The sequence below is a fragment of the Heterocephalus glaber genome, unplaced genomic scaffold, assembly GCF_053883595.1.
Source record: "Heterocephalus glaber isolate CG9 unplaced genomic scaffold, H.glaber_assembly_v1.0 deba00001733, whole genome shotgun sequence".
Lineage (NCBI taxonomy): Eukaryota > Metazoa > Chordata > Mammalia > Rodentia > Bathyergidae > Heterocephalus > Heterocephalus glaber.
In genome coordinates, this window is record NW_028258444.1 from 16830254 (window position 1) to 16853608 (window position 23355).

The following is a 23355-nucleotide window of genomic DNA, read 5'->3' on the forward strand; positions in this document are numbered from 1 at the left end:
GTGAACAAACTATTCTGCCACATTCCCTATTTTCTCCTTATCCCCCACTCAGGCTGTGTTAGTTACTTTTCTCTCATTGGGACAGAATACCCAACACCCAAAGTCAAAGGGGAAAGGGTTTATTTAGCTCACAGTTTGTAGAGATTTCAGTCCATAATTGGCTGGCTCTAAGGCAGAGTGGCACTTGGCAGAGGGGTGTTCCAGAGGAGAAACAGTTCATGGCGCCTACATGGTAGCAAAAGCAACAAGGGACCTTAACAGCATCTTTTATCTTATCCAGACTACCAGGATTAAGGTGTGCCAAACCAATCAATGTAGTGATTGAGTAGTAATCACACACCTTTAATCCCAGCATCACACACTCTAGATTCAGCCACCTCTGAAAAAGCCACCTATGACCACATGAGGCTCTAGGGAGACATCTAAACTGAAACCATAACACAGGCTTCAATACTGGAAAACATAACCAAAGATTAGACCTTCATTTTTGCTCTATATGTGGAAGGAGACATATAGACACTGAGCACCCAGTGTCTTGCTATGAAAGTAAAACCCACTTTCATTTTTATTTCTATTAGAAATGCTTTCTGCCATGTTCATGCTATTTTCTGAAGAGCCAGTGGGTGGCAGTAATACCAATGAAATGCCAGCTGCCGGCCTACCTGCTCTGCAGCTATGCTTCTGTGTGATCCTAAAGCTCGTCCAGTGCCCAGCCTAACAGAAGGGCATGACTGTCTGGGGCAGATTAACCTCTGCTTGACTCAGCTTCTCAATAACTGTTCCTCTGTGTCTTTTTCTGGGATTGAGATAGTATATGCAGCGTCCTGGTACACTGCCCAGCACACAGCAGGGGGCACATAAACAGGAGCTAAAATTATTAAGCCTATCTGAACTGCTATGACCAATGAGTTCCACATGACAAACAGAAACTTATAACCCGACTCCTTTTTATACTCATTTAGTATTCAAAAAACCTTTAGTGTGGGGAAGCAGTCTGAACACAATCCTGTAAAAGAGAAAATACTTTTCACTGATGATTTTTTTAAAAAGGTCTTTATGGGGGCCAGGGATTTAGCTCAGTGGTTCCGGCGCCTGCCTCAAAAGCGCAAGGTCACGAGTTCGATCCCCAGTACCAAAAAAAAAAAAAAGTCTTTATGGGCCAGGGATTTAGCTCAGTGGTTTTGCTGCCCGCTGCGCAAGCGCAAGGACCCTAGTTCGATCCCCGGTACCAAAAATTAAAATTAAAATTAAAAAAAATAAAAAGGTCTTTAATGATCAGGCAAAAGCTTTGAGGCAGATTTAAAAGACTCTGCCAGGATACTTCATTCCCATTCTATAGTGTTTGAATTCATTCATCATCCATTTATTTTGCAACTATTAACTTCACATTATGGGGCCGGGGACTTAGCTTAGTGGTTCCGCCTGCTGCGCAAAGCGCAAGGACCCAAGTTTGATCCCCGGTACCAAAAAAAACACAAACAAAAAACATTATGTGCTAAGTGCTATGCATTGGGAGTCATCTCTTTAAAACTTATTGCATGTTTATAACTCCACTGATATGCAGATTAATTCTAGTTCCCACTTGTCTTCATTCAAGCTCCATTACAAAAACAAAAACAGACTACACGGCTTAAGCAACATTTACTTCTCCCAGTTCTGGACGCTGAGAAGTCCAAGATCATGACACTGGCAGATCAAGTGTCTGGTGAGGGCCCCCTCTGGGTCTGCAGATAACCATCTTCTTATTGTACTTGCCTAAAGCAGAGAGGGGAGAGCAAGAGCAAGGAGGGGAGAGGAAGCTCTTTGCTGTCTCTTCCAATCTCATCCCAAGGGCTCTGGCCTCATGACCTAATCAGCTCCCAAAGGCCCTGTCTCCATTGCACTGGGGCTTAGAGTTTCAACACATAGATGTTGGGAGGACACAAACATTCAGCCCACAGAACCACTGAATCCACACCCAGATGGTCTAACATGATAAAAGTTGACTCAGCACATGACTGGAATCTTTGAGACCTGACAGAAGTTTCAGGAACCAGCACAGAGCTCTGAGTTAAATTACTATTCACATGACTTTGGGCAAGTGATTTAACCTCACTGGGTTTATTCTGCCACTAAATATCTCACTGGATGGTTGCAATGGTCAAGTAAGATGCACTGAGTGAAAGAACCAAGAAAACCATACAGCACAGAGCACATTGTTAGGATAAACTCTTCCATGGCCCTGCTTCTTGGACAAAGCTCCAGATATATTCTCACCTGTATTTTAAAATTCTGTTCTAGTGCATGATTGGTGGAATGTTTGAGTTATTTAACCTCATGTATTTCTTACTCTGGTTATAGAACACTTAGTTTTTAAATTCTCCTTTCCTGGATCAAATCAACTTAGAATTACTTTTTTTCTTTTTTTCCCAGTACTGGAGATTGGACCCAGGATCTTCACACTGAGATACACCTCCAGTCCCCTTTTAATTCTTTATTTTCAGGTAAGGTCTTGATCAGTTGCTAAGTTACCCAGACTGGGCTCAAACTTGAGATCCTCCTACCTCCACCTCCCAGGGTGCTATGTAGACTTACTTTTGCCTGGTGTTTGTATTCAAATCACAACTGGGGTTTTTTACTTTTCACTCAGTGCACATGTTATTGAATGCCTATTCCAGACTCTGCCCAGTGCAAATTGGTCTCTGTCCTGAGGTAGAACCTTCAGCAAGACTCATTCCCAAGAGAACCAGGCCTGGGGCTGGAATGTGTTTAATGTACAGTATTTCAGGAACTTCTTAGCAGCTGAGAATCTGTTATTATTGATGACATTTCTATATGCTCTTTGGTATTTCTTATAGCTTTATATGACCTTTATTAATCTGCTCATTTTTTCTTGATTTCATCTCTTCACCCACCCAAGGGTTGCCTCTAGTTAGTCATCATTAGTAAGTTCACTGTCTTGTAACTTAATATGGCAATCAGTAAAATAAACCACAAGTAGTGAAACAGACCCCTAGAACTCAGGCATATCTTCCTCACACACTCTACTCTCCGAAGAGATATTAAACTCGAAGTATTCTAACGGAGTCTAAGTATTTAGTTTTACATGTCAACTGTGTGTCTGCTCCTTTTTTGCCTGACCTCTCAGGTTGGTGTTTCAAAAGCAGAAATGCTCACGTGTCCTCATACAAAATATAAGTCCCTCCAGGAGACAACCAAACAGCAATCCTTTCTGCAATGTCTCCCAAGGGAAGAGGCCTGGCCTTGCATGTGCCATTTGGTAACAGCTACCACAGCAATTTCCACCCCACCATTTTGGCATCCACTGTGCCTAACACCAGTTAGGGTGGATCGCTTGCTAGAGAAGCATCACCCTCCTCTACCCACCCAGATGCTACCCATCCTTCTAGGCCTGCTCATAGCCCTCCTCCTCCAGTGTCCTGTCTGATCCTTAGATCACCACCTCCAGAACCATCAGTCAAGTTGCCCCATTGAGCTTTTCATCTCTCATTCTGGCTTCTGTGCCAGTCATTGCAAAAGTCCAGGCAGTCCTGGCTTCCATATGCCACAGGGAATTGACAGTCTCCTCCCTCCCAATCGTCTGAGTAGCTGGTTGTGGTAAAAAAAAATCAAACAAACTGAACATTTTCTTCCTAAATATGCTTCTTAGATACATCTCTGGATCCCAATACATAGAGGGCCCAGGCAACCTGAGACACCAAGCCCTCCGGAAGCCCCTGCATTGTTACCCACGGCCTCATGCAGAGCTACTTCAGTGGGACGACAGGACAGGGCTGCCTGCATACAGACCTTGGCTTTGCTGTTGCTTGGTGCTCTGTCTCCTATAAAATACAGATATTCTAAAATTGTTTTGATCTGATTCATATGCTATAGCAAAACAGCATAAACCAGATAGCTTATAAACAAGAAAAATTTCTCACAGTTCTGGAGAATGGGAGGTCTAACATCAAGACAGATTGGGTGTCTGTTCTGGGACCTTACGTGGTGGAAGGGGCAAGGCAGTTCCCTGGGGCCTCTTTATATACTAATCCCAAATCCACATGGCCTAATCACCTCCTAATACCATCACATTGGTCATTAATTTTCAACACATGAATTTGGTAAGATACAAACAGACTGTGGCAAATTCAGACATAGTAAGTGAACTTTATTAAATAAAATTATCCAGCAGCTTTTCTCATTAATTCAAGCTCTACAGTCAGCGTCAGCTGCTGAAGGGTCCCAGAACTTTAGGTGTTCCTATGTTAGGAGCAACCTTTTAGAAAGAGGTGACTCCTTGCTGCTACAGGTTGAAATTGGAAGTGCACATGGACTCTCTTGAAACTAAAAAAAAAAAGCACCAATCTTGTTAAAAGGCTAATGGGTAGGTGGGCTACTGCTGGGGCTAAGCTAAACTGAGGCTATTCATCCTGTTTGGTACATTTTAGGTATAAAATATAGTTTCATTCATCATTGGGATCTTGTACCATTACATGAGTATCTTGGTTCTTATTTTTTTCCCCTTCCCCTGCCCTCCCTTCACCCCCTCCACCCTTCCCTATTTACAAAGACTTCATTTCCATTTTTTTCCTTTTCTCATATTTTTTCCCTTTCCTTTCCCCTACCCCTCCCCACTTCCCCTATTCCTTTAGACCTTTTCTTCCTATTACACAATATCAACTATACATTTTTAATTAAAATATCAAGATCTAGAAGACATTACCACGTATTTTACAGAATTTAAAAGGATATAGAGAGCATATTACAAAAATCTTTTTTGAAATAAATTTGACAACTTCTAAGAAGTACCTTGGAAGACAAATTAATGAAACTGATTATGGGGGAAATATAATATTTGAATAGCACCTATTAAAGAAAGTATATTCCTAGCTTGAAAACCTACCTATATGACAACAGGCTCATATACATTTTAACTGATAAATTATATCAAACAATTAAAGCAGAAAGAAAAACCCATATGATCCTGTCAGTAGTCGGAGAAAAAGTATTGGACTAAATTCTACAGCTGTTCATGGTAAAAGCTATCAGGAGACTAGAAGTAGAACAGAACCTTCTTAACAGATAAAAGACATGTACTCCATACTTCCAGGAAAAATGCCTTATATGAATGGAGAAGATACAATGCTTTCTCCCTAAGGTGGGGAACAAGGGCAGATATGCCTACTCTTCATCTGTCCATTAAACTTTGAAACATAGGCCCAAACCAAAATAGTCTGGCAATATAATAACACAATTAGGATAGGATTGGCAAAGTAGAAGTAAAATCTTTATATGTAGATGAAATGATCATCTACAGAGAAAATACTAAGAAATCTCTAGGAGCCCCTAGAAATTGTATTTGAATTTAGCAGGATTAGAAAACACAAGGTATATATAAAAATTCAGGTCTACATACACTTGCTATAAATGAAGAATTGGATATTGAAATTTAAAAGTTACGTAGGAGTACAAAGGAACTAGAAAAGTAAAAAGAAAAATAAAACAGTGTTGGAAGACATTTAGTACCTAATTCTAAGACTTCCTCTAAAGCTATAGTACTCAAGGCAGGGTTGGTGTAAGGAAAGACATATAGATCATTGGAATAAAACAGAGAATCTAGAAATAGAACCACACATATATGGTCCACTGAGTTTTGAAAGATTATTTAACAGTAACATTTTATAGAACATAAACTCAATTCAAGAGCAGAGGAAAAGACAGTGTTTTCAGCAAATGGAACTAGAACACCTGGTATCCATATATAAAAAATTAACCTCAACCCTTTATTTCCATATATAAAAATAACTTGAAAGGATCTATGAACCTAAATATGAAAGACCAAAACTATAAAACATTAAGAAGAAATTATAAGGGAAAATGTTTCTGAATTTAGGGTAGGCAAGAACTATCTAGGATACAAAAAACATGATGCATAAAAGAAAAAAATTGATAAATGAGATTCCATCAAAATTTAGAACTTTAAATGACATCATTAAGAAAATGAAAAGTCCTTAAACAGACCATATTTACAATGCATATAACCTATGACCAGAATATATAAAGAACTCTTACAGCTCATTAATAGACAACCCAATTAAAAAGTAGACACAGGAAGTTGATAAATAGCCAGTATAGCACAAGGAAAGGTGTGCAACACTAGATTCAGAAAAATATTAATCAGTACAATAACAAGATTGAATTATACACTCATTAGGGAGATGAAGTTCATGACTTTTCCTTTTTGCTGGATTCTCCCTTTACATTTATATAATTTGTCACACCAGATGGATTCATTTCTGGTGGGCTTCCTGGGGTTGTGATCCTCATTGTCTGTTCCTAGGATATTATCTAAAATATTTTGGAGTGCTGGTTTGGTATTCACGAAGTTCCTAAGGTTCTCTTTGTCATGAAAGTATCTTATTTCTCCATCAATTTTGAAAGATAGTTTTGCAGGGTACATCAATCTGGGTTGGAGGCTGTTTTCCTTTAGGGCTTGAAATACATCACTCCAAGCTCTTCTTGCCTTGAGGGTTTGCATTGAGAAGTCTGCTGTGATTCTGATGGGCTTTCCTTTGCATGTGACTTCTTTTCTGTAACTGCTTGTAGAACTTTGTTCTTCTGTTGGGTTTCTGGAATCTTAACAATTATATGCCTATGTGTAGATTTTTTTTTTGATCAAGGCTATCAGGAGTCCTATATGCCTCACTTATCTGTATGTCAAGTTCTTTTCCCCTGCTTGGGAAATTTTCTGCCATCACTTCTGTGAACAGTTTTTTTATGACATCTGCACTCTCTCCTGTTTCTTCGTTGACTCCAATCAGTCTTGCTATTCTTCTTTGCATTGTCTAGCCAGCTGCTGGATTGATTTCTCATGGTCCCTTACAATTTTGAACCAATTTTTCTTTTCCTGGTCACTAATTGCAATCTTATCTTCTATATCTGAAATTCTGACTTCACATTGGCTCATTCTGCTGTGTAGACTTTCAATGGAGTTTTTAATCTCCTGAAAATCTATTTGTGTCTGTTTTATGGATTCCATTTGTTTCCTATGTTGGAATTCCATCATGTTCCACGGCTCCTCTATTTTTTTATCTGTGTTCTCTCTAGCTTTATTAACCATGTCTTGTACTATGGGCACAATCTCTGCTGTTATCAGAGAAATTATTTCTAATTTCATTTTTTCCAGATCCTCTTTTGTGGCCAGTTCAGGGAGTTCAGGTGGTTGAGTGTCAGAGTGTTCCATCTCATTTCCCTTTTGGGGTTGCTGTAGGTGATGTGAAGTCTGGTTCTGAGACTTGTTTACGTGTCTTCTCATTTTGACCGGGGGAGGTGGGGGTTGTGCTGTTGGCGCCCATGTGGCTTACCTCCTCTGAGCTCAGAGCGTTGGAACATCGGCCCAGAAGCCCCTACCTCTGGGCTGGGAGTGATGGAAAGGTGGCTGGGAAGCCCCTACCTCTGGGCCTGGGAGCAGTGGAACAGCGGCCTGGAAGCCCTGGGCTGGGAGTGGTGGAACAGCAGCCCAGAAACCCCTTCCTCTGGGCTGGGAGCAGTGGAATGGCCTCCTCCTCATGTGTTTTTCTTTTTCTCTTGGTACCAGGGATCGAACTTGGGTCCTTGTGCTTGTGGAGCAGGCGGCAAAACCACTGAGCTAAATCCCAGGCCCTCATCCTCATGTTTGACGGGGAAAAAAACCAAAGCTTTCAATTTATATAAATTCAATAAAATCATAATGTTAAAAAATTTTTAGTTAAGTCTCTGTTGTCTCAGATTATTCAACAAAATGAGATAAGACTCAGATAAACTATAACATATATACTTCATTTTTCTTCTAAGTTATTACATTGAAAATTTGTGACTATAATTGTCCAGTGAATTCTATTTGAGGATCCTACTTTAAATATCCATAGAAGAACCCACTAATTATAGCTAATCTAGAAAAAATGGTGGCAATCTTGATAATTCAATCAATAAACATTAGCTGACCTTTGTTGTGGTCAAGGCCAATGTTTGCACTGATGACATTGTCTTACTTTTCTCTCATTGCTGAGACAAAATACTCGACACCCAAAATTAAATAGGAAAGTTTTATTTGGCTTACAGTTTCAGCTGGCTCCAAGGGAGTATGGCTTGGCACAGGGGCTTCAAAGCAGAGAACAGTTCATGGTAGCCACAAGATAGCAAAAGCAACAAAGGACCTTAACAGCATCTTTCTGCCCCTTTTATCTCACCCAGATTAACAGGATTAGCACAGTGCCAAACCATTCAGTGGACTGGCTTAGTAACCACACCCCCTTAATCCCAGCATCATACACTCTAGATTTAGCCGCCTCTGAAAACGCCATCTATGACCGCATGAAGCTTTGGAGAAGACATCTAGACACAAACCATAAGACATACACAAGAGTTCAAAATCTAGTTTGTAGTCAGAATGTGCATACATGAGGAATAAACAAATGCAAACCAAATGAAAGAGAACACTGAGTTACTGGAGGGTGAAAACTTTTCTCCAGCGCTTCATTCCCCAATGGGCACAATATAGACACTCAAAAAATGATTGAACAGATGAATGACTGCCACCGATCCTACTGATTCGCCCTCCTATGCAGATCTGAAATCCACTGTCTTCCTCATTCCTCCAAGAGAATATGCCATGCAATGGTCACCAGGCTTGTGGTGTCTGGAATCAGATTACCTGGTATAGTACTTCTGCTCCACTACTTTTTAATCGGGTAACAATGAGCAATGTATATAACCCATAATGGACCTCAATTATGCTTTAATATCCTTATTTTTAAAATGAAGCCCGTGGCTATTGGTCACTTTCAGAAAACAGGCATCTGTCACCTCACCAAAAGCCCTTTGTCATCTGGCTGCCATACTTTCACCCCATTCCTCCAGCCAAGTGCCTCAACATGCTACTGCTGCAAATCTGAATGTGTCTTCTCATACACCTCCATTCAAGAACATTCCAAGATGTTCTGTCTACCTAGACCATGCTTTCTCCTTGGTCACTTAGATTTGTCTTTCTACCCCTTTGTGTCTGAGCCTAGATGGCTCCTCCATCTTAATTATCACCATATCCTCTGAAGAAGAGAGGGTTTCAGTTTAAATCCTGGCATTATCATTCACAGGTTTATCATTTACAAGTTTCATGACCTTGAAGGATTGCTTAATTTCTCTTGGTCTTATATTTTTGCTATCTTTAAAATGGAAGTGGAGGGGCAGGGATGTAACTCAGTGGTGCCGCCACCTGCCTCGCAAGCACAAGGTCCTGAGTTCAATCCCCAATACCAAAAAAAATGGGAGTGGAAAGAAACTGTTTGGTAGGGTTGTGTTACAGTAGTAGAAACAACTTGGCAGATTGTGTCTAGACATCCCCCAGAAGCCTCCTGCACTCATAGGTGGGGCTTTTAAGAGGTGGGTGATCTAGGTTGTGAGATGCTGGGATTAAGGGTGTGTGATTATTAAATTAGTCCACTGACTGGTTCAGCATAGTTCTGGTATGGATAACAGGAAGGCTCACCCTGGGTGTGAGGCACCACCCAAAATGTGGGTAGCCTAGAAGGGATAAAAGAGAGGTAGGCTGCAGCTTCTGCTGCTTCACTGTCTACTCCCTAGTTGATGCCCCTCTGCTATGCCACCCTGGCTTAGAGCCAGCCAACTAGGGACTGTAACCTCTACAAACCATGAGCTGAAATAAACCTTTCCTCCTTTAACATTAGGTGTTGGGTATTCTGCCTCAGCAATGAGGAAAATAACTAAGACAGGTTGCTATGAGGATTACAGTGTAAGACAAAACATCTCCCCCAAGACCTAGCCATAGAAAGTCTTAATATTATTCACTCTCACTGGTCCCAGGAACTTTCCTAAGCTTCCCCCACTCCTGAAGCAGGAGATCAAACCCAGGGCCTCAAGCACACTAGCATGCTAGGCAAGCATTCTATTGCCAAACTACATCCTCAGCCCTCCTAAGTATTTTTCATGAATTACCTATTTTCACACTCATAATGCCTTATTTGAAAACACAGGCTTAGAGTTGCCAAGTTATTCCCGAGTCATTAAACTTCCAACAGCAAAGAAGACTTGAACCCAAAACTTGATAAGCAGAAAAGGTTTAGCAAACAAGCAAGGGTCCGAGCACATAAGGGTGGTCAAGGTCTCAGGATCAGTTACTTATCAATGCTCAAAGAGAGCTGATTCCAAAGTGATCACTGGATTGTAACTTGAAAGTCTCATAACGTATAAGCATCATGATACAGGATTTGGGACAATAAAGAGTAAAGAACTCCAGAGGAATTACTGAGAAACTAGGCTTGGCCCCTAACTGCATGAGGAGAGAAAAGGAAGGAAGAAAAAGAGGAAGGGAGGGAAGGTGGGAGGGAGGGAGTGAAGGAAGAAGAAAGGAAGGAAAGGAAGGAGGGAGGCAGGAAGAAGGGAGGAAGGGAGAGAGGAAGGGGAAAAGGGAAAAAAAGAAAGAAAGAGAAAAAATAAATCTCAGTATCTAATTCCCTCTAGAGGGAGATAACTTTATTTGTACGCTAACAAAGCAAATGTGTCATGCAATTATAAAAACTCATGAAAATATAAAAACAATATTACATTTATGTGGCACTGAAGGTATCTAAATATAAAATTTTAAATGATTAATAAATAGTGACTCTTACAAATATAACTCATCTATATTTATATTTTTATTTTCAGAAAAGGACTTATAAATAGTTCACTTCAATACATTTCTCACTAGTTAGATCACAATTCACTTTATAGTTAACTTATGTCCAAAAAGAATTTCTTTCCTGTATGATTTCATTTTCTTAAAAAAACAAAACTTTATTTTCAATAGAAATGTAAGTCAAAATAATTTCAGTAAAAATGGAAATCAACTACCATATCTTTTCTTGAGTTCTTCAACAGAATTATCTTTTAATCCTGATTTGTCTATGTGATTGAATAATACACGTGCAACTGAAAAAGAAAAAAGAAAAATCTGCTTTAATTTCATTTTTAAAAACTAACCGAAATGTAAAGAGTAATGAAATCTAGCAGATAAGCTTTTTACATTTTAAAAATAATAATTCAAATTAATTATAAATTCCAATTCACACATTTAAAAAGCCAATCTGAGTATAAAAATTCTACAGCAAGCCAAAAGTATTCCTTCACAGAATATTTTGCTCTGACAGTATAAAATTTCCCCTACATCCTCAATGGCATTAATCTTATAGATTAAACTTAACTCATCTCGTACTATCCTAAAAAGTTTTTGTACTGTCTGTGTAACAAGTGTACTTTTATTTAATATTTTCATTTCAATTAACTGTTTTTCAAACTTAAATCATTGTATTTTAAAACTTTTTATCACTACCGTAAATTGAAAATCAGCAATAATATCTATGAAATCACACTGGATGGTCCAATTATATATTATTTTTAGATTACATAATAAAATATATAACTACTGAAGGTTAAAAACGATTTGTCCATGAATCATGTAAAATCATCATTCCTACCACTGAGGGATCCACATTCAACAGTTTTGAAAACACTTTTACAGTTCATGGTTCTCAACATTAAACTGGAAAACTCGCTAACAGTTATTAATCATAATGACAATAATCAAAGATGTGAGCAGCTAACACTGAATGCTCAGTTATGCACCAGAACCACTCTAAGTGCTTCCTGTGTTTAACTTAGCAGACGGTGGTCACCCAACCAAGATAAGGCTGGCTGGCCAGTCTGAAGAGTTCACATGTTCTGATACACGTTGAACTTAATCACACCAGACAGACAAGAAATGCATTCAACACATTTATGCTGAGAGGTTATTAAGTACCAGCACTGAGGTCTAATGAATAAAGTAGACAAAATTTCTGGTCTCATGGGGCTTCAATTCTGGTGTAGAGAGAGAAATAATAAAAATACAAAAAATACTGTCAGCTAGTTAAAGAAAAATGAATACAGTAACAGAGGGTGAGAGGGGAATGGCAAGCACCAGGCAGTTACTCTAACCAGGCTGGTGAAGAAAGGTATCTTCAAGGTGGCAGCAGTTAGGTGAAAACTGAATGACGTGAGGAAGCCCCAGGTGAAGCTGTGTGAGGTGTTCTAGGTTGAGGAACAGTAAAAACAAAGTCCCTGGGGTCAAACCAAGTTCAGCAGTTTGGTGAATTAAAAAGATAAAAAGCCAGTGTGTTGGGGCAAAGTGATAAAGAAAAAAAGTAGTATTTATCAGGAATTTCAGGAAGTGTTTTTGGTTAACAAAGATGATACAGAAACTTTAGAGCTAAAGCCTATTAAAAAATAAATGTCCAAATTAAGTATATGTTTACTTTCCTAAGTACAATGTAAAGAGTATCTTTCTTACTACTCAAAATCATTCAGTGTTGCTGCTAGAAACAAAGAAGAAATCAGAAGGCTGGGCTTAGAGGCACAGCACTAGCCTAATATGCATGAGGGCCTAGGTTTGATCCTCAGCATAACACAAAAAAAAATTTTTTTCAAGCTTACTAAAACAAAAAAAAGGAATTCCAAATATGTTTAGAACAGGAGGTATTTAAAAATGGTACATTGAGATTTTTCTAATTTTTAGAACTAAAGAATGGCACTCTTGTATTTGAATGATTTTTCTTTTTTCCTGAAATCAGAACATAATCCAAAATTTTGAGTAATGAAGTTTTGGCAGTTTGATTTTACTTTAATTGGGTTTCTCAAAACTGACCCCTCATCTAACTGACTCAGTAATTCAGCTGCAATCAAACAAACTCAAGAAAATTACCTCCCGCAGAATGGATGAGATACTCCCAGTACCAGGCTTGGCTACATGCACCATGAAGGCAGGTCTCAACCATTATATGCCACTCTCTCTGCATGTCCAGAAGAGCCCAGGCTACAGAACTGGACTGCCTGCGCTCAGATGCTGGGAATGGCTTTCCTGACTATGACCCTGGCCAAATCCCTTAATTTCTCTATGCTTCAGCTTCTCTGTTTTTTGCCTTTAGAAAAATCAAAATCATACCTACACCGGATAATACTGTTAGAATTATCAAATATAACTTTAATTGTACTTAACTAAATTGCACTTTAATTGAAGTTAATTTATATTTAATTGTTTACACCCTGTACATAGTAAATAGTAAATGCTTGCTATCATTTGTTGAATAATAAAGGAACATATAAAAGTAAGTCGATATAGAAAAGCTTTTATCCTTAGAACTTACTCTTTTTCTCAGGTTCTGACATAAACATCACCGCCATATCAAACCTTTTTAGTTCAGAAAGTCTTTGTAAGATTTCAAAGATAAGTGACGGCTTTTCTTTCCTGAAATAATCCAAATATAAAAACAAATTATCAGTTAAAAGCTGCTCACTATGGTCACTGGTCAGAGCATTACCCTAGGAGAATGTAATTTAAAATTCAACTTACTCAATGTAAAAGTCATGCAGAATTTTAATAATCTGGTTGAACACATCTGGATCTAGATTTTTCTGAAATAACTTCGGATACAAGGATGGTTCAATTTGCTTGAAGAAAAATAGAAAATTAAATTGTGGCAATATTCACATCTTACAAATTACATAATTATTGCTTCAGTAAAAATAGTAAGAATTACTATGCATTGATACTTCAACATTCTAAGAGACAGGAGATTTGAGAGAGCTCTCAAAGAGCAGCAACTATAGATTTTAAAAAAGTAGAATTACATAAGATAATAAATTCAGAATTGTTTATTAAGGGCCGGGGATTTAGCTCAGTGGTTCCCCTGCCTGCCCAGCAAGCGCAAGGACCCGAGTTCGATCCCTGGTATCAAAAAAAAAAAAGCATTGTCTACAATCATATTATACAAAAAGCAGATGTTATATAGCACTAGTATTATAATACAGTGACAAAAGAAGCTGTTTCACCTTTTACTTCCAAAAGAACTACTAGCTTCCTCTCTCTTACCTTTAAATACTGATACAACATATCTGGAGAACTTTTCAGCTGTCTGAAATCAGATTCAAGTTGGAACGAGTTGGCAGGAATTGGAGGTAGAACAGTTGCGACAAACTGAGCAGGGGTTTGTTCCACCTTTGTAGAAATCTTCTCACTGGAAGACTGACATTCATCCTGTTTCAAATTGACTTGTGGTCTGAAATATTTCAGGGGCATCAGTCAATCAGTGGGAAAAAGAACCATAACAACTAAAGCTCAAAAAAGGAAATAGCAACAGAGATTTTAAATTTCTAACTTTATTAATATTCTGTCATTTATTTGTATTTGAAAGTGCACACACACACATATTTTGGGGTAAAACAGACTACACCCTTGAAAATTCTCAAATTCTGGCTACTGGATGACTATTCTCCATTGGGGGCTAGCATGGCCCTCTTTGAGCATACCATCTCATACCACTCTGTGTCACATACACTCACAACTCAGCCTTCTGGAAATGCAAATTAAGAGTTTCAATGTATTTCAAGAAGGAAGTACTGTTTCTTCCTTTAAAAAGAAAAAGTTTCTTGGGCCAGGGATTTAGCTCAGTGGTTCCGGCGCATGCCTCGCAAGCGCAAGGTCCCAAGCTCAACCCCCGGTACCAAAAAAAAAAGTTTCCCATTTAAGATTTTCCCACAATCCACACTATCACTTTAAATAAAACTACCACAGTACTTAAGTTCAAAGCTTAAAATTTTTTTTCTAAACTTTTCAGAGTTTGTCGAGTGGCAATGTAAAAACTGTGTATGACTATATGTAAAACTAACCAATAGCCCAAAGCAAACCTAGTCTACATTTTCTGTATTTTCATCAGTAAGGAAGCACATATGAACAAGTTTTTTTAAAAATTCCAAACAGTATTTAAAAAGTGCCCCAACAGTCTCCAAAACCAATGGATGGAACAATGGTAATGTCTAAATTCTACATTTTTATGAAGCTTCCTTTTAAAAACTAATTTTTTGCTAAAGTAAATAAGAAAACATTCTGAAGTTCTAAAGAAAATTAACAAAATCAATTTGATCAAGATGCTTATCATCTCTAAATCATCTCTGTATTGGCCACTATAGTAAGGAGATAAAGATTACTCCTTAAGCAAAATCTCACAGGAGGTACACATATAAAAGAAAACTGAAAACGTGAAGCTAGGCAGTTCAAAATACGCTCAGAACAAATCAGAAGTCTTCTCAGTAATACTAAATTTCTAGTGGAATTATCATCATTATATATAGGTGATTATCAAAAACAGTATTTCCACTCACTGCAGAGCTGAAGTATCACTAATTTCTTCTATTTTCAATACTTTTGCTCTTGGAGTATCACTTGAGGGCAAAAGGTCATCTTGGCCGGAACTCTTCTTACTTGCAGTGGCTGTGGCTGCTATTCTATTTGCTAGATTAACACAATTACTCTCTGGAGCAGCAGCAGTAGTGCTGTCTGGCACATCAATAGTCTGTATCAAATTACCAGTCTCTTCAATAATAACCTTCTTGAGTGGTTTCTAAAACAATTAAAATCAATTCTTTAAATTAACATGTTAAAGGTTTTCCATTTTAGGGTCACAAGTTAAAAGGATGCTGTGTTCTTAAAGCTAATATCCCAGTCATCAGTAAATTCAATTTAGTGGCTAGACCGAATTAAAAATTATCCTCTGTCTGAGAATACAAATAAAAAGCTATGCACCTATTCTAGGCAGGTCTAAATGGGGAAGACAGATAGTACACATTAGTGATTATGAGGCAATGGATGTACATGAAGCATGAAAGCCCAAAGTGCCAAAAGAACTCAGGAAGGAGGTACGCTCGGACACCAGGGAAGCACTCACAGAAAAGGCACACGAGACTGACAAGGTGGAAGGCTGCAGTGGGGTCCATGGGCAGAGAATGGGCACAGTGGCACAAGGGGAGGAGTGGTGTAGACAGGCCCAAAAGGCTATCTGAAGGCAACTTATACAAGGACCTGCATCCCCTGTCAAGGAGTTAGGACTTTATCCTAGAGGCAGAACAGCAAAAGAAAAATGACCACACCAGCAACACTACTGCGAGCTAATAGAAGGCAAGCAGAACAAGGGCAGACTAAGGACAGACAATAGCTGGTATTGTGTATGACAGAGTAACCTGAAAACCTAAGCACATTCTCTAAATGTGTAGCAGCTAGATAAACCAGCCCAGGATCACAGATTCACCAAATAATATTTACAAAGTTGGTTTTCCAATTTAATAGAATAAAGGGCATTCACTGTTTACTTCAAGCATTATAAGTACCAAATATTTTCCATTTCTTAAGTTTATAATATTCATTTATATTTAATAACTCATAACAGAAATGCACCGAGAAACTACTGTTCCATTACAGGTGTTGAAATGAAAAAAGAAAAGCTCCTTCTAGAATTTGCAAATATTGGTAACAGCTATAGCTTTGTGACAGAAGTGTGAGTTTACTTTGCTTACTTATGTACAGTATATGTGCAAAATCTGATTTTAAAAAGATATAATAAAACCTTTTCTTAATGTACTCTTAAGTGTTCATTCCAAATGCACAGCTAAACTATAAGTCAAAAGTTATAACTGTAAAAACTTCTGACATACATATTAAACTCAATATTAAAACCATTCTATTAATATGGTAAAGGTAAGATTGAAGGATAACAACACAGTGTTACTGGATAAACATACAAAAATGAAAAAGCTAAAAGCAAATTAGTAAAAGAGCCCTGTCAACCATTCCATTTTAAAGAATAATGTTAAGGGCTTTGCTTTGCTTAACAACTCCTAACAGCCAGTTTTATCAAGATATTGACCAAGAATGGACATATGCTCGTGTTAAAAATAACAGACAATAATTTCTGACAAGCAAAAATATGAATTAAATTAATGTGGTTGCACTGAAAACCAAATCTTCTCACTGACAAGAGATGTGTAATATGAGCCTAATTAAGGTATTTCCTCACAGATGGTCTCTATCAAGTCCAGCTCAGTGGGAACTAAGTCAGTGCAGGCCACTGATGACTGCAAGAACAGGAAAAAACCATAAAAGAAAAAAATTGAAAAAAATACAAAAGATATTCTTTTCCTTCTTTCTGTAGCCTTCTTTCTTTCCTGACAATTATTCCTAATGAACAAGTGGTCTCAAAAATATGTGACTAAAGAGGAAATTAACATTTGTTTTACCTGGAATTACCTGAAATTAGCATCTATGCACTGACTGCCTTTGATATACACTTATCAGTGAGGTAAAGTCAATTTTAGGAGAAACGGTAAGGCTAACACAGAGAATGGGTAATCTGCTCAACATTTCAAAGTTTACAAAGTAGGAATAAAACCAAGTCTCAAAGGCATTATACCAAAGTTCTTCCTTTTATTTTTTTTTTAAATAATGCCCACTTTTTTTCACAAAAGTAAATTATAAAAATAAGCTGCATTTCTTTTCCCCTCAGTAGAAGACTAATTTTGTTTTTGTTGGATACTCTACAGAATAGATTACTCCTGGGTCACTTCTTTCATAGAGGTTTCAAGGTACTGCCACAGAAAAATTCATGCAGCATTTTCATAACTACCAATATAAACTGATTTTTGTTCGTTTGTTGTTTGGTACCAGGGATCGAACTCGGGACCTTGCACTTGCAAGGCAGGTGCCAAAACCACTGAGCTAAATCCCCGGCCCATAAATTGATTTTTAAAGTGAAGAAGAGGGGAATTCAACCAATTTGCAAAAGCTACTTAGGGTATACTGGTCACAGGACATTACATTTACCGATATTTGATATGCCACATAGCAATGTCTTTATTATGTATCATAGTTTATGTCCAACAAAAGCTTTCTGTAAACTTGTGAATTAATCTTTTGTAAAATGTCTTACAAAGATGTTAATAGTTTAAATCACACTTAGCTGGACAAAGTGGTGCATCCCTGTAATCCCAGCACTCAGGAGGCTGAGGCAGGAGGATTGCTGTGAGTTCAAGGCCAGCCTGAACTACATAGTGAGACCCTGTCTCAAAAAGCCAAACATAAATCAGTATTATCCCAGAAAATCCAAGAATATAGTCACAGTAGGAACAGTGGGAAAGTACCAACCTAAAGGATCTTCTGTCTGCTATTAAAGTGAAATACGAACATAGCAAAACAGACTTCCTTTATCTCATTTTCAGCCTTTATAAAAAGATAAAAATACCTGTTCTGGTTTCCTTACACAACTGTTATTTCTACCAAAGACTCATCCAGGCATGACAGTTACGTATTTCAGGGGGGCATGGAGAAGATCTTGATCAGTGGACACACAGGAAGGTTTTGGGGAAAAAATAACTTCCAATTTTCTGATCTGGTTGATAGTTTTGTGGGTGTTCATTATTATTCACTTTATTCTTTAAACCTTAATCTGTCTTATGTATTGTTCTCCACTGTTTATTATATATAAATGTTAGAGAATGCCAATCACATAAAATATATATTTCCCTTAAATGAATTCAACTTCAGATGTTCAAAACTGCTAAATTCATACCAGCTAATCTTTCTGTTCCAATATTTCAAGAAAAAAAACTACTTGCTGAACTTAATGATAAATACTACAGTATGCCCCAAACTAGGATAATTTTGCCTATTCTAGATTTTGCCTTATGTGCTGAAGTTAGAGCCAATCCCTCATAAGACCTAACGCTGATGTAATAAGAAGCCAGCTCTAGAAAGAACAGCAATAAAAATTTAAAAACACTTGATTACTACAGTGTATAACTGCTTCAAATTCCTTTATGTAAGAAAAATATGTAGAAACTCCTTAATGAAATATTAAGTTACTCCAGAAACCTAAACAGCTGAATTTTTCCTAATTTTATCATGTCAGTAATCCTAGGAAGCATTTCTTTTTCTTTTTTTTTAATTAAGGCCCACTAGTTTTAACAGAATATTGGGGTTTTGTTTTGGCATATTTATACATACACGAAGGAAGCATTTCTTAAAAACTGTAAAATAGCCCCACGAAGAGCTTTAACATTTCTTGAAGACTTTAATAATTCAACAGTTTGTTTCCAATTCTATTACAATAATACTGATATTAGCTGGGTGTGGTATGCATGCCTGTAATCCAGCAGCCTGTAATCCAGCATTCTGGAAGCTGAAGCAGGAGGACTGCCATGAGTTCAAGGTCAGCTTAGGGTACATAGTGAGACTCTTGTCTCAGAAAACAAAACAAACTCTGATATTTAAATGTCAAAGAACAAATAAAGTTCTCTACTTACAGCTGATCCGAGATGAGGTGGGTTATCAATGGGTTTTACCAAATTTTGTCTTTGCGTGGAATCAAGAAAAACATCATCCCAGTGTCCTTTCTCAATTAATTCCTTAAAAATAAATTTGTAATCATAACTATCAAAATATTCTCAACTTAATTATCTTTTGGAACACATGACCATATTTTGGCAAAAAGAATACTTTACCTTTTTAATTCTGGAAAGTTCAGTTATTGCTTGCTTGTTTCCAGGTTCCAGAAGTAGAACAGTTTCAAAATCTAAAGTGAATTTAAAAAAAAAAGGAGTTAAAATAGACATGATTCATTGAGCTAATTATCCCATTTTTACCTCACAAACTTTTACTCAAGAGCTCAGTCTGGCCAGCCTGAACTACACACTAGGAAATAGGTGAGTGATAATAAAAACTAACATTTCATAGGTGCTATTGTAGTTGTTGGTTGTTTTTATTTCTGTCTTTGGTGATTCTAAGGACTGAACTCTGTGAATACTAAGGTCCATCTCCAGCCCTTTCTAGTTTTTCTTTTGAAACAAATTTTTATTAAGTTGTCCAGGGTTTCGTCAAACTTAAAATCTTCCTGCCTCAGCTTCCTGAGTAATTGAGATTCTAAGAGCGTACCACCATGCTAAGAGTGTACACCCTCTAGTTGTTTTATATGAATTTTCATGTAAATGTCACTACAACCTCATTTTACAAATGACAAAATTGAGGCCTAGAGCTCATCTAACATACCAAATCTCACACTGTTTATTTGTTTGTTTGTTTTTTGGTACCAGGGATCGAACTTGGGACCTTGCACTTTCGAGGCAGGTGGTGGAACCACTGAGCTAAATCCTGGCCCTTTCACACTGTTAATAGATAACACATCAACTCATCAAACATAAGACAGAATGTAAGAGAATTTATACACTGGAATGTTATGTAGCCTTAAAAAGGGATAAATTATGGTACATGCTACAACATGGATAAACCTTGAAAACATGCTAAGTTAAACAAAAGCCACAAAAGGATAAATACTGTTATGATTCTACTTATATGGGATATTTAAAATAAACAAATTCAAACAGACAGAAAGTAGAATGGTAGTAAGAGGTAGGGGAAAGGGAAAATGGAGATTTTATGGGTACAGAGTTTTAGAACGGGACACTGACAAAGTTCTAGAGATGGGCAGTGGTGATAGTTACACAATGCTGTAGTATACTTGATACCAAAGTATACACTCAATTAAAATAGTAAATGTAATGTTACATATATTTTACCACAATTTTTAAAAAGTCAAGGGCTACAGCTATAGCTAGTCTTGGAGAGAAACAACCAGGTTTAAATGCATATATCAGAAGAGAGGCTGAAAATCAATTATGTAAACACTGATCACAAGAAGTTAGAAAAATAGTAAATTAAACCCAAAGAAGAAGGAACAAAATACAGAGCAGAAACAAATGAAAGAAAATAGACACAGCAGAGCCTAGTCAGTTCTTGGAAAAGACATGAGTATCTAAAAGACAAGATCATAGGAAAAATAAGAGGAAAAAAAAACCATCTAGAATAAAAAGACATGACTACATATAGAGTCACATTATCCTCTGATTTCTTCCATTTTCATTCTTGCCTTTTCCTGGCTTTTCTTTCTTGTCTCTAATTTAAATTTCCCTCAGTTGACTGGCAGTTAGTCAGAGTGAACCATAAAGATAAGCATGTGCCCTATGAAAGATATGGTCCTTCACACCTTCTCACAATCAAAACCACACAGAGAAAGCGTACTTCTCCAGGTTCAGTATTCCTGAGTCATGGAAGAGCTATGTAAATTAAATCTCTGCTTCTAAACCATGGGAATCTCATCAGACAGTGTGACAGTTATTTTACCTTGTTTGGCTTCATTTATCTTTCCCAAAAATGTTCTTGCAGTCCCTCTTCTGGCAAAAGCTTTAGAATAAGAGCCATCTAATGAAATAGCTTGTGTGCAGTCTCTTTCAGCTTCTTCATATCTATTGAACATGAGAAAATTACCAACAGAAAAAAATGCAGCATACAGAAAAACTTCATGTAAGCCGAGTTTCTAATTTTAAAAGCATGTATATAATTTCAGTTACCAACTCCCAAATCTGTGTTTAAGGGATAAGACTATTTTTTAAAAATTTTTCATTCTCACTAAATCTTAGAACCATCTGGTAAGGAAGGAGAAAATTAAGGGAAAGTGAACAAAGAGTCTATAGAAAGGATGGAATTCATGTTGGTAAAATATAAGTAGAAGAGACAAAAGAATACTACTGTTGACAAGTCATTTCCTTTCCCACCTCAAATGCACAAGTACTATAGTAGAATTATAACTGACATTAGTTTTGCAATAAAGTTTTATTCACATTCATAGTATATATCACTTAAGGAAAAACAACCCACAAAAAATTAAGGATCCATTATGTATGTGATGCATATTATCTAATAATCTGCATAAATACTACTCCACCATGCAGCTGGCAATCATTCAGATTGGGTACTGTTCTATGATCACAAAGAGCTAAGAAGAGCTCTTACACACACACATGCACCAAAAAGCATTCTTCAGACCCTCCATTACATTAAAATAACATTACTGAATTACTGCTAATTTATTAGGAGTGATAATGATATTGTGATTATATATGAAATGTAATTTTCTTTAAAGATGAAATATCACAATGTCTAAGGGCTTAAAAAAATATGACAAAAAGACATGACTTGTTAAAACTAGGTGGATGCTTGGACTTATATACTAGTTTCACAAAAGTCTGAAATTCTTCAAGAATATTTTTGACAGCTGGACCTGGTGGCACATGCCTGTAATTTCAACACTTCAGAGACTGAGGCAGGAGGATCGCTGTGAGTTCAAGGCCAGTCTGGGCTACACAGTGAGTTCAAAGCCAGTTTTAGCAAGACTGTCTCAAAAAACCAAAAAAAAATTTTTTTGAAATGACCTTATGAACAAAATCAGAATTTCTAATGAATTTAAACATCTCTGACATCCTTTTGCTTTTCAAGAAACTTATGGTAAGTTTCCATTCTGAAAAGCATTAAAATGTAACCAATACTTACTTCTGAATCTTCAGATAGGCCATTGCTCTGTTAGCTGGAAGAAGGGCATTAGCGCCATCTGCTGCTATCCCTCTAGTATAGCATTCAATTGCTCTCTCATATTTCCCCTCTTTGAAAAATCCATTCCCCTATCATTTCAGGGAGAAATGCAGAAAACATTATCAAAACACATGCAGAAAAATCCTCTGAATTCAAATCTTAGGAAATTCTACAAAGATAGTGATAAATATCATGTCAGTAATTATATTTTAATTGTTAAAAATCTAATGTATGAGAGATTGTTTTAGAATCTGCTAGTGTGGGTTTTTATAGTGTTATTCTTTCCAGCACCAAAAAGAACAATAATGTGTATTACTTTGCAGAATTCATCATAATTCTAATTAAATATTATGCAAACCTAGTAAATATTATGCAAACCTTACATTTAAAACCCATTTTAGCCACTGTAATGGTGCATGCCTGTGATCCCAGAAGTCTGGACACTGAGGCAGGAGGATCACAAGTTCGTGCCCAGCCCAAGCGATTTAGCAAGATCCTGACTCAAAATTTTTTTTAAAAACTTTTTTTTTTAATCTAAAAAGGACGGGAGATATAGCTCAGCACAAAGGCTCTTGGTTTGATATCTAATGCCAAAAAAAACCTACATATATTTTAATAAAGGCCCAAATATTATACTAAGTATTTACTTACAATAGAGACTACATGAAACTATATAAAAGAATTTCATACCTCAAATAACTTTTGTAAAAGAACACAGTAGCAGAATTGTAGAGCCCATGCTTCAATAACATTACTATGCCTAAATATAGAATAAATTAAAGTATACTGGAATGTAATATTTATAATCATTTAGATAATAACACAATCATTCCATAAGTATTCATTAGGAATCCTCTACAGGCTATGAAATACTAGCCAGGAGTGGTGGTGCAAGCCTGTAATACTAGCATTCAGAAGGCAAAGACAAGAGGATCACCACGAGTTCAAGGACAGCCTGAACTACAAAGTGAGACCCCGTCTCATAAATAAATCAATTTTCCCAACACAAGATTTGTAAAGCAATTTCAGTCAGAAATAATCCTGTGCGAACTTATGAAATA

At 37.1% G+C, this 23355-nt stretch overlaps 1 protein-coding gene across 7 annotated transcripts in view; it reads right to left on the reverse strand.

Moving 5' to 3' along the window:
• The window catches only part of Rpap3 (RNA polymerase II associated protein 3), a 41391-nt gene that overhangs the window by 626 nt on the left and 17410 nt on the right, over positions 1 to 23355 (reverse strand). For 3 of the 7 annotated variants that reach the window (XM_021243101.2, XM_087200180.1, XM_021243102.2), the window contains exons 9-18: positions 22256 to 22383; positions 21050 to 21171; positions 19375 to 19445; positions 19177 to 19278; positions 15208 to 15446; positions 13919 to 14105; positions 13400 to 13497; positions 13194 to 13294; positions 10867 to 10944; positions 19 to 225 (exon numbers count right to left, since the gene is read on the reverse strand). In XM_021243101.2, the coding sequence (XP_021098760.2) occupies positions 104 to 225; positions 10867 to 10944; positions 13194 to 13294; positions 13400 to 13497; positions 13919 to 14105; positions 15208 to 15446; positions 19177 to 19278; positions 19375 to 19445; positions 21050 to 21171; positions 22256 to 22383 (1248 nt within the window). In that variant the 3' untranslated portion in view covers positions 19 to 103. Of the gene's footprint in view, positions 1 to 18; positions 226 to 8051; positions 10304 to 10652; positions 10945 to 13193; positions 13295 to 13399; positions 13498 to 13918; positions 14106 to 15207; positions 15447 to 19176; positions 19279 to 19374; positions 19446 to 21049; positions 21172 to 22255; positions 22384 to 23355 lie in introns of those variants that run through there. The other 4 variants (XM_021243100.2, XM_021243103.2, XM_021243104.2 and 1 more) reach the window with 4 other exon arrangements.